Source organism: Neoarius graeffei, chromosome 27 (assembly GCF_027579695.1).
Source record: "Neoarius graeffei isolate fNeoGra1 chromosome 27, fNeoGra1.pri, whole genome shotgun sequence".
Taxonomy (NCBI): Eukaryota; Metazoa; Chordata; class Actinopteri; order Siluriformes; family Ariidae; genus Neoarius; species Neoarius graeffei.
The window spans coordinates 6084682-6096302 of record NC_083595.1 but is presented as its reverse complement, the minus strand read 5'-3'; the positions used below and the strand labels follow the sequence as shown (position 1 = coordinate 6096302).

At 38.8% G+C, this 11621-nt stretch overlaps 2 protein-coding genes across 3 annotated transcripts in view; one reads left to right on the top strand and one right to left on the bottom strand.

Moving 5' to 3' along the window:
- Positions 1 to 267: 267 nt before the first annotated feature.
- Positions 268 to 8179, top strand: LOC132874928 (uncharacterized). 2 transcript variants are annotated; one of them, XM_060911425.1, is made up of 5 exons: positions 268 to 351; positions 491 to 835; positions 1984 to 2085; positions 2609 to 2691; positions 6045 to 8179. In XM_060911425.1, exons 1-5 carry the CDS (start codon positions 327 to 329, stop codon positions 6123 to 6125), a joined length of 636 nt encoding a protein of 211 aa, XP_060767408.1. In that variant the 5' UTR covers positions 268 to 326; the 3' UTR covers positions 6126 to 8179. The 2 variants fall into 2 exon arrangements, with proteins under 2 accessions (XP_060767408.1, XP_060767407.1); XM_060911424.1 differs by having other exon boundaries at positions 2600 to 2691.
- The window catches only part of LOC132874786 (renin receptor-like), a 21351-nt gene continuing 17619 nt past the window's right edge, over positions 7890 to 11621 (bottom strand). Inside the window, exon 6 of the mRNA XM_060911185.1 lies at positions 7890 to 8814. Coding sequence (XP_060767168.1) covers positions 8620 to 8814 — 195 coding nt within the window. The 3' untranslated portion in view covers positions 7890 to 8619. The remainder of the gene's footprint in view (positions 8815 to 11621) is intronic.

The window sequence follows — 11621 nt, the reverse complement described above, 5'->3', positions numbered from 1 at the left end:
TTAGTCCCTGTTACTATAGAAATGATTCTGAACTCCTCCCAGAGCTGCTGCTGTAGAAAATGAACCCAGTTCGGGAATCTGACTGCTGTCTTGCTTGAATTCTTTTGTAAAGTCTTATAAAATTTCACACTGATGGAATTAATGCAAGGTTGCTTTTTGAAGCACCTTTAAACTGTGGAGGGGATGAATGAAGGAGGGGATAAAAGTTGTGGTCAAAACGTCAACATACACTTCCGCACACTTCTGCATCTGAACATCAGCAGGCGTGCTTCCTGACTAAATCAGACTCGCTGTTTCGAGCTTCTGGACAGCGTTCAAATGTCATCATGAGGATCTTTCAGCTTCACGTTTGTGAGTAGATTCACAAGTTTCAGATTCAGTTTGAACTTTCCATCCTGTAACTGCATTACTTTGTCTTCTGAAATATTTGTGTGGTGTTCTAATAATTTTAACCTGTGTGTGTGTGTGTGTGTGTGTATTTCTTATCTAGATCTACTTGTGTGCTGTGGAGCTGCAGAAGGTTTCATCGAGAAGTCGGTGGATTTGGGACAAAGTGTGACTCTAAAGTGTGCGGTGACTGGAAGTGATGTGTTCTGGTTCCTGATGAAGCCGTCAGAACCTCCAGTTTATATATTACGTTCTTACTCAAGGCTGTCCCTGAGGGCAGACTACAGTAATACGACCTTCAGCAAGACTTTCTCACTGCAATATAACAGCAGTTTATTTATTCACAATATCAGTACTAATGAATTAGGAGTGTATTATTGCATTCAGTCTGGTTCACCTCCCGACATCAGCAGTGGAATCAGACTTTACATCCAGAATCACTCAGCTGGTGAGTTTATTTAAACCAAAATTAAAATAATATCCTTTAATAGTCGTGTTGAACAGGTTTTGAATTGAAGAAACTTTTGTTTAGTTTTAATTTGAATGTATAAATGATTTGTTTTTGGATAAATTTCTTTTGAAACCGGGCAAAAGTGCAAACATGTCTTCTAGTTATAAAATTATACGGTGATTTTTGAGGTCAGTGATAATGAAAATGTGATTATTTTTAAATTACAACTTCCATTATCGGAGTTGTTGTTATATTTATTATTGTCTTACTAGTCGGCATGCAATGATTCAATTCATAATTCAGTTTGATTCCCAATATTTGGTTCAGGATTCGATTTTCCCATGATATTTAAAAAAAAAATTTAAATGAAGAAAATTTTATTACCAAAAAAAGCAACGTTTTTCCAAATCTTTTTCAACTTAAATAGTACTTTTGTTTAGAAAAAAAAAACTTTTCATTTTCTTAAGTCAATAATTATTACCCACATTTGTAAAGGCTGAAGTAAAATATAATAGCCTGTTAATTAAAATATTTCTTTTGTAAAAAAAAAATTAAAACATTAACAAATAGGCCTTTTCTTAATAAATTTATGAACATTTGTATTTCCTCCATTTGCTGCTTCTGTTTTTTAATCTTTCAGCAGTCTGTAAAAATAGAGCTCCGATTTCTTGTGAAATCTATTTGTACAGTCAATTGCACAATCCGCTATTGTAGATCCTCTGCAGTCTGAACAGCACAACTACAGTCAGGAAAAACTGAGGTTATGCAAACTGATGATCATGATTGATTTTTTTTCATCTATTTGAATCATCATAAATTTGTATAGTGATTTATCATCACACGATACATCATTACATGTTTAAGGAATAACTGTTATCTTCATTCTAAAGGTTTTGTCCGTGCAAAGTTAAATATTACAAATCTCAACAGTGCTAAGAAACAGATTAAATATTATTGTACACATATTTAATAAGTGTAAAATTAATTAAATCTATATTGCAGGCGTCTGTGGAATTTAAGTCTGTAAAAAGTTTGAGAACCCCCAGACCTTCAACCATGTCTGATATAAAACTTACTCGACAAAACATGTTTAATGTGGTTTGTTTAACGTCCAAACTATTTGTTGTTTTTCAAACTGTTTCCAGAGAATCAGTCAGTCAGTACACCTGGAGAAACCTGGAAAACCTTCGTTCCCATTCTCACCATATTAGTAATAATGAACCTGGCTCTGGCTGTTACAGTTACAGGTGGGTTTTATTTACTGTATATTCTCATGACGTGTAAAATAAAGAATGTAGTGTGAGTATAGTTTACTCCTGCACAACTAAAAATACAAATCTGGTCTTCTGGTTGTTCTAATAGTCTTCATGTTGTCTATTGACCTTAAATGAGATTCCTAAAAGGTTCATGGGCACCATATTCAGATAGACGGTCTACAAGTGCCAAAGTGATCTCTTTTTAATTGCATGCTTGTGATATATTTCTGTAGTTAAAACGTGTTATTTTGTCCTGTCCGATAAGCCTAGAATTCTAAACTACCTGTGGCTAAGTGATGTGTTTAGTCTTTTTACAGGGATACAAGAAATGTACATCACATTACCATTTTACCGCTAGATATGCGTCACTGCTTAATCAGTGTTCTAATTCATATAATGTATTATTAATAGTTATTGACACACAGGGCTTGTTCATGTGTATAATAAGGACAGGCTAATGCAGTCCTGGCTCTCGCTGGGTTAACTTCCTATTTTTCCATTTTAGTTTTTACAGTTCGTCACTGCAGAAGATCTCCAAAAGCTCCAGCACAAGCTCCAGATCCTGGTTTACAACTGTGTCAGGACGCCAGCCTTGTGGTAGGATAACTGCTCACTCTTTTGCTTCTTTTTTTTTTTAAACAATACTTAAAATGATTTTGTGAATCTGAAACGCTTCTGCAATCAGGACATGTGCTAAAGTCTGTTGTGGATTCTGTTTCTATGAGTGTTCTTCATTTTTCATCATTGACATGAAGAGATAAATGAGGTGTTTGAGTCACTGTAGATGTGGGCACGGTGTCGATTGTTGCGAAGACAAAGTCCCACATGCAAAAGATGTATCGTGCTGCACAGATCAAAATGCATTAACGTGTGTGAGAAAGTGATGCAAGTTGGTAAAACGTTTTAAAATCTATGGTATAGAGCGCCCTGATTTGCTTTATTACAGTTTTGCGTTTACACTTTAGAATACATTAACAAAGCGATGAGTGCACCAGTGATATTGGAGATCATCAGTGTAAGTCAGCTTACTAAAAATAAAAAAATAAAAAAATAGAAGACATCCACTTTAATGAAACAAATGTTACTCCGATACAAGTGAAAGTTTTCCAGTCAAATTTTTACTTAAGTTAAAGTACTGAAGTACTTGCTTTTAAAAATACTTACACTACCGTTCAAAAGTTTGGGGTCACTTTGAAATGTCCTTATTTTTGAAAGAAAAGCACTGTTCTTTTCAATGAAGATCACTTTAAACTAATCAGAATTCCACTCTATACATTGCTAATGTGGTAAATGACTCTAGCTGCAAATGTCTGGTTTTTGGTGCAATATCTCCATAGGTGTATAGAGGCCCATTTCCAGCAACTCTCACTCCAGTGTTCTAATGGTACAATGTGTTTGCTCATTGCCTCAGAAGGCTAATGGATGATTAGAAAACCCTTGTACAATCATGTTAGCACAGCTGAAAACAGTTGAGCTCTTTAGAGAAGCTATGAAACTGACCTTCCTTTGAGCAGATTGAGTTTCTGGAGCATCACATTTGTGGGGTCGATTAAATGCTCAAAATGGCCAGAAAAATGTCTTGACTATATTTTCTATTCATTTTACAACTTATGGTGGTAAATAAAAGTGTGACTTTTCATGGAAAACACAAAATTGTCTGGGTGACCCCAAACTTCTGAACGGTAGTGTAAGTATTAAAAGTGCATTTTCTGTCAATGCGTCGTTGTATTATTGCCACAACGCTTACAAAACCTAAACGCCTCTGAAACACCAACTGGATTTACTGACGAACTTGTAGAACCTGTAGAATAAAAACCTTTAAACACACATTTCTACATTCTGCTTATTTGGCAAGATTATGGTAAAACATATTTCTGAAAGGACTTCAGATAAGTTAACGTTATTCATGTTAGTGTAACTCCGTTTTTACATGCTAACTAACAGTGTGCAAGTTAACTAGCGATGTGTTATCATTAGCTGTGGACAAGGCGATGGCAACTTGGCGGGCAAATCTATAGAAAGTCATTTGACTAACCAGACTGCACAGCTATTGCGATGTTATCACTAGCTCTAAAAGCACAGACAACTTCATTGCAAGCTTTCTCTTGGAATAAAACATCTCATCTCATCTCATTATCTCTAGCCGCTTTATCCTTCTACAGGGTCGCAGGCAAGCTGGAGCCTATCCCAGCTGACTACGGGCGAAAGGCGGGGTACACCCTGGACAAGTCGCCAGGTCATCACAGGGCTGACACATAGACACAGACAACCATTCACACTCACATTCACACCTACGGTCAATTTAGAGTCACCAGTTAACCTAACCTGCATGTCTTTGGACTGTGGGGGAAACCGGAGCACCCGGAGGAAACCCACGCGGACACGGGGAGAACATGCAAACTCCACACAGAAAGGCCCTCGCCGGACCCGGGGTTCGAACCCAGGACCTTCTTGCTGTGAGGCAACAGCGCTAACCACTACACCACCGTGCCGCCCGGAATAAAACATTTATATACTTAAATATGCTTCCGCAGATTGGGCAGCGAGTTTTTGTAGGCTGTGATGTGGTTCGTTTTCGGCAAACAAAACAAAATGACTCTTTAATCCATACAGAAAACTGAAACATGGGTTCTTGGTAGGAGCATGAGTGCGTACGTTCTCCAGAAGAACCGCCTCCTTCCATTCTGCCATCAACTGATCGTGTTAAATAACGCTGCTGAGAACTCACTGATCTTGATTTTATCCAGTCTGTGGATGTGACGTGACCCTAGTGATTACTGATCGTCTCTCTGTGTCAGCTGTGAAAAAACCAATCACGTTTTAGAAAAGAAAAGAAAAAAAACATCCACTTTCAAAGCTGCTTCATAGTAACTAGTAACGAGGACCTGGATAGAAATGTAGTGGAGTGAAAAGTACGATATTTGTCTTTCAAACGTAGTGAAGTTAGTCATATATTTCAAAAAAAAAAATAATAATAATAATAATAATAATAATAAAGTACAGATACTCAAAGTGTACTTAAGTACAGAACTCAAGTAAATGTACTTCTCTGCTAACACTGGATAATACACTCATTAAAAATGGTTTAGAGGACTGAAACTTGCTCATATAAAGAGTTAATAAATAAATTAATATGAACTGAAAATAAGGATTTGGTGTCTGTTTGGAAATAATCCTATTACTAGTTCAACTAGAATTGCATCCATTTAATGATTTGTACACATGCTGCAATATCAAAGTGTGTAATTTAATGTACTTCTTATGTATAAAAAATAGAGAGTATAAACATACAACATGAAGCAGCTGTTTGTTCTTTGACCTTACTGAGGATAAAACTATTATGGTTTAATATCTTAAGCCCGGCGTACACGGGCGATTTTCCGTCACAAGCGTATTGCAATTTTTGGATGCAAGTTTCCCCTCTCATGTGCGTGTTATCTGCGACCAGTGGGCAATTTGGGGAGGAGGATGTAAGTCATGTGGAAATCACATGACTTCACAGGCAGGGATTGACTTAGCTTTTGGAGGTGTTCGCTTCGTTGTCGCAAAGACACGCACACGTGGCAATATCTCTGCAACAAGTCAGCGACTGACAATTTTTTTTTTTTGGTCTGTCAAGCATGTTTGATACCTGCGATCTGTCGCAAGCAACAAAAAAAATCACCATCGCAAATATCCGCACACAAACCAGTTTTTCGCTTGCGTCAAAAAAAAAAAATTACCCGTGTGCGCCGGGCTTTAGTCACAGAATTGTCAGATAGAACTTAATTCCTGTGCTGTGGTGTTCATACAGCACACACACACCGGGACAGCTCTGCTCTCGTTTCATCAGGGAACTGGCTCATACTACACTTTCACACAATTAACACACTGCATTTAAGTTTTTTTTTTAATCTTAAATACAATTTTAACACGTTTATTAATCCAGTCACATCCTGTTATCCTTTCAGTATACTCAGGTGCAGTACGTACTGATGAAAGGATGCATCAGGACAACTGAACTCAACAGCACGCGCTCCTGCAGCCCGTGAACCCGTGACCCGACGCAACACGTGGACTTCACGAAGGTCATCACAGGCAGAAAGAAGCCCCGCTCCTACAGCTACTGATATGTAATGGACAATTCACACGAGTCATTTTGTAAAACCAGACGAATTGATTCAAAAGCATGAACAAACCTTTTTAGAGGCCTAAATTTATAGAAGAGGCCTAAAGTGCTTTTCGAGTTGTGAATTAAACCTGGAGTCACTTAAGGAGACCATCTGGAAGATTTGAATAAGTGAGTCATTGGACTGAAGTGAGTCGTGATTCAGACACTTAAGGGTTCCGAGTAGAATGTCAGCCATTTTGAGAAACATTTAAAAAAAGGAAGGAGGGGGCAAGCGTTGTGGTCCCGCTGGCCATGAGATTTCCCAGAATGCACTGACAGTGTTTCAGTTTAAACCCTGAGGTACCGTTATCCTGCGGTTCGACTGGCCTCGATGGTGTGGGAAGTTACATCATTTCAGACTTCTGTGCATTTGAGCTACAAAGTTGGGAAGAAACCACAGACGTCTCCATGCCAGCTAACTGCAATGTAAAGCAATGTATAGTTAGTGTTATAGATTTAACAAATTGATCTAAAGTAAATACCTGTATACACTCATTTAAAAGTAAGAATTTGTTTGAAGCTGCCATTTTGATTTGCTGTTACTTGCTAAACTCGAGGTCCAGGAGACGGAATTGAGTCGAGGAACATTTTCCTTAGTCAGAGATTAGAAATGATGTTTTTGACTAAAGGTCATCACTCAGCATTGGCGTTACACCTTTTGTTCACTTGTTCTGTTCATCCTGCAGAGTTTTAACAAGCTACTTATATTGTTCTCGTTTTCTTATTGAGCACAAGTCACACATCCTGTAAAAATATATATATAAAAAAAAACTAATTTATTAAATTCCCTTCGGTTGTATGGAGCTACATGCAGCTCTTCAGTGACTGAACACTGGAACGTTATATGAGCGGCCAACGTGGAAAGAGGCGGAGTCAGTTAACTGGTTACTTGATTACACAACCCAAGCCCCGCCTCCCAAAGTTTGAACTGCAGCAGTGATGCAGGTAATATATTAGCATTTTCAACTAAGATTTTTAAACACTGACTATTTTAAAATATTTTGTTTCAAGGTGAGATGAAGCAAATCTAAATTAAATGCTTTTAATGGGAAATTATACTGAAACCTCACCTACTGTAACCTTTATAACTGGGAAACAATTACTCTAAACATTGTGAGTCTGCGATACGGGTATTGTTAAAGATTCGTGCATTGTGCTCAGCTCTCTCTTTTTTTCCCCCCCTCATCTGTGGTTTTTGCACCACTGCGCAAGATTGAGTTGAAGGCAGTCTGGCCTTGGAGGAAGTGGCAGAAAGGGCTTTGCTACGTGTGAATTGTGGCTGAAGTGTATTGAGTCTCCTTTTTGAATAGTTTCTCATTAATTTCTTAATCTTTTACTGAACATGAGTTTAAAAAAAAAAAAAAGTGATTCTTTGAGTCAGGCTCGTTTGAACACACCACTGAGTCGTACTCATGAGAATTCATGTTAAGTCACGTGATTCAACCACAAACTCTCCAGAATATATTAGTGAAAAGTGATAACAGTTTCTGAGAATTCTCACTTCAAAAGATCAGATTCTTAGACATGATGACTGGTGGAAAAGGGCTGTAGTGTGTTTGTGGGTTTGGTACGAGCTTGTCCTCGAAAACCAAAGTTCCTTTTAGACAATAAATAGCATGTGACCCTGACAGAAGCCATTCTCCACTTTTATCTGTAATTCATCAGCAAGTTTTATTTCGGCTGAACTTCAGTCATATGATTGATGGAGGAGAACAGGGGAAAAAAAAATTTCAGATGAACATAGCCAGGGACGGAGGAGAGCTGAGAAACTAATCAAGATCAAACATTTCATAAAATATCTCCTCAATCATTTTGTTCTTTTGTCACTGTGACTCACTACTACATGTCATAAAATAAACATTATCAGTTGTAACCAATTGTCTGATTTTGCATGTATATTTTTTTTTATTATTTCCAAATAAAATCATGTCTGATCTCCATGTTTTAACATCACACCTGGGCGAAATTTTACCACATGCAATTTTAGTTTATCGTCCCACCTCTCTACAATCGCCATCATATTATGTAGTCCAGTGTATCAGGAATAAAAACAAAAATACAGATGATTCAAACATGTCACTCGAGCAGGAACACGACACAGAACACCATTACGACACTAGCGTGACGACTTCACACAATTCCACAGCAGTGCACTTACTCAACGAAACCACACCCAGCGTGCTATTAACAAAGGCGAAATACATGCGTCCCGTTCTCATTTGGATTTTTCAGCAAAACAGCAGGGGTCAATAAATATTCTTCATCCTACTTATTCACAAACTGAAATTTCAGAGCGATATATACACATACGCATGGGAGGAATGGAAGTGAGAAACCTGTCTACACACAACACTGCGACAGAATGTAATGCATGATTAGTCCATGCGGATCTTCTGATTGGTCATCCTGTAGATGATGCTGTCGTAGCCCGGGTCCATGTTCCACAAGTTGTACGAGATGACGATGACGGCGAGAGCCAACGCGATCATGAGCCATGGCACGATGTTGAACACGACAGCGTATTCAAAGTTGTACTTGTAGGCCAGATTGTAGGGGCTTCCTGGGTTACTCTGGAACCAAAACAAGTCAATCACAAACACTTGGGGTTAATACGGGGCAACGTGGTTTTATTTTACTAATCCTCTTTTGGTTTTAAAAAGATGATGCTCTGATTTACCAAAAAGGCAGTGCGCGCTTATCACCTAAAACGATATCAAAAAGGGTGCATTCATCTTAAAGCTCTAAATAGCGGGCAGCGTGTTGCAATAAGCGTTTTGAAACTCGAAGCAGTTTCTCATGGTGCTGCACTGACCACGTGTTGGACAGTCTGTGTTAGGGTGCATCAGTTGCCCCCTAAAAATGAAAAGTTCCTCCGATCATGATGCATTTTTGTTTTTATGTTCCTTTTGGTAAGAAAAACACACTGGGTGAAATATTTTGACAAAATTCAAAAGTTTCATGGTGGCACCAGGAGCTCAAAGTTATGGAAAAAGCTGCTATTTTATGACTTTTATGACAAAATTTCGATCACTTTTCATGAAACATTATGGCACCTTATAGAGTATACCAAATATCTTACACATTTTTAGTACATATTCTAAATATATTATCAAGCACAGTTTGAGTTTTAGCTGTTCACTGAATCATTGTTCAACTACTTTTAAACAATACAAATGTATTATGAATCACATTAATGCTTCTCAATCCCTTGCAAAGGTTCTTAACATGATCTCTGGGCCACAAGAAATCAATAAATGGAGTCCAACACTGAGATTCAAACCTTACGCGAAAACATAAAATAAGCGTTTTTTGGCAAAAAATGAACCTCATGGTGCCACCATTAGACTTTTGAATATGGTCAAAAAGTTTTACAGGATGTCTTTATTGGTGAAAAGGAACACCCAAACAAAAATGCATCAGATTTTATGAAAGTGAGGGCAACTGATGCACCCTAGTCTGTGTGCACGGGCTCAGTCCATCATGGCTGTAATTAACACACTGTGCAGTGAACACGTCTGACTGTGTGCAAGCTTCTGCGTCTTATAAATCAGAAATGAGGTCAGCTTTAGTGTGGGTTTCACACATTAACATTAACAGAGGATGGAGAGAAACAAGTGCGCTTGTTTGTGAGAGCTGCTTGCTGGGGGTTAGCATGCTCTGACCAATGTTTCTATTTACAGTGCACTCGTTACTTCCTAGCTTTGTGGCTAGTGAGAGGTGTAAATGTTTGAGCTCTGGAAACCACCTGAACCTCACTGGGCAAAGTACCCATGATCGTGCTTCGTTTCAGTAATTCACTGCATTAAATTAAGCACTCGTGTTGAATCTGGTTAATGCCAACATTCTGGCTGCCAAAGTTTAAATCGGCCACCCATTGCCATGATTAGTACGACTACAGGCAATTAATGAGATGAGACACTTCCTGTCGAAGTACTGTGCAAGCTGAGCAGGGATGTGTGGGCGGAGCTACAACATAGTACACTGAGTGCAGAATTATTAGGCAAGTGAGTATTTTGACCACAACATCCTTTTAATGCATGTTGTCCCACTCCAAGCTGTTTAGGCTTGAAAGCCTACTACCAATTAAGTATATCAGGTGCTGTGCATCTGTGTAATGAGAGGGGGTGTGGTCTAATGACATCAACACCCTATATCAGGTGTGCATAATTATTAGGCAACCTCTTTTCCTCTGGCAAAATGGGTCAGGAGAGAGATCTGACAGACTTTGAAAAGTCTAAAATTGTGAGATGTCTTGCAGACGGATGCAGCACTCTTGAAATTATGAAGATGTTGAAACGTGATCACCGAACAATCAAGCGTTTCATTGCAAATAGTCAACAGGGTTGAAAGAAGCGTGTGGAAAAAAAAAAGGCGCAAAATAACTGCACATGATCTGCGGAAAATCAAGCGTGAAGCTAACAAGCAGCCATTAGCATCCAGTTCTGCCATATTCCAGAGTTGCAACATTCCTGGAGTGTCAAAGAGTACAAGCTGTGCAATACTGAGGGACATGGCCAAGGTAAGGAAGGCTGAAAAACGACCACCACTGAGTAAGGCACACAAGATAAAACATCAAGACTGGGCCAAGAAATATCTTAAGACTGATTTTTCTAAGGTGCTGTGGTCTGATGAGATGAGAGTGACTCTTGATGGGCCAGATGGATGGGCCTGTGGCTGGATCAGTAATGGGCACAGAGCTCCACTCCGACTCAGACGCCAGCAAGGTGGAGGTGGAGTACTGCTATGGGCTGGTATCATCAAAGACGAGCTTGTTGGACCTTTTCGAGTTGAGGATGGACTCAAACTCAACTCCCAGACCTACTGCCAGTTCCTGGAAGAAACCTTCTTCAAGCAGTGGTATAGGAAAAAAAAAAGCCAGCATCTTTCAAGAAGAACATGATTTTCATGCAGGATAATGCTCCATCTCATGTGTCCAAATACTCCACTGCGTGGCTAGCCAGTAAAGGTCTGAAAGGTGAAAAAATAATGACATGGCCCCCTTGTTCACTTGACCTAAACCCCATAGAGAACCTGTGGTCCATTATAAAACGTGAGGTCTACAAAGAGGGAAAACAGTACACCTCTCTGAACAGCGTCTGGGAGGCCGTGGTTGCTGCTGCACACAATGTTGGTTGTGAACAAATAAAGAAATTGACAGAATCTATGGATGGAAGGCTTTTGAGTGTCCTCATGAAGAAGGGTGGCTATATTGGTCACTGATTTGTTTTTGTGTTTGAATGTCAGATATGTTTATTTGCAAATCTGGAGTTGTCATATCAGTGTACATAGTGAAAATAAGTGAAATGGCTACATATTTGGTTTTTATTAAGTTGCCTAATAATTCTGCACAGTGAAAGTTACCTGAACACATACATAT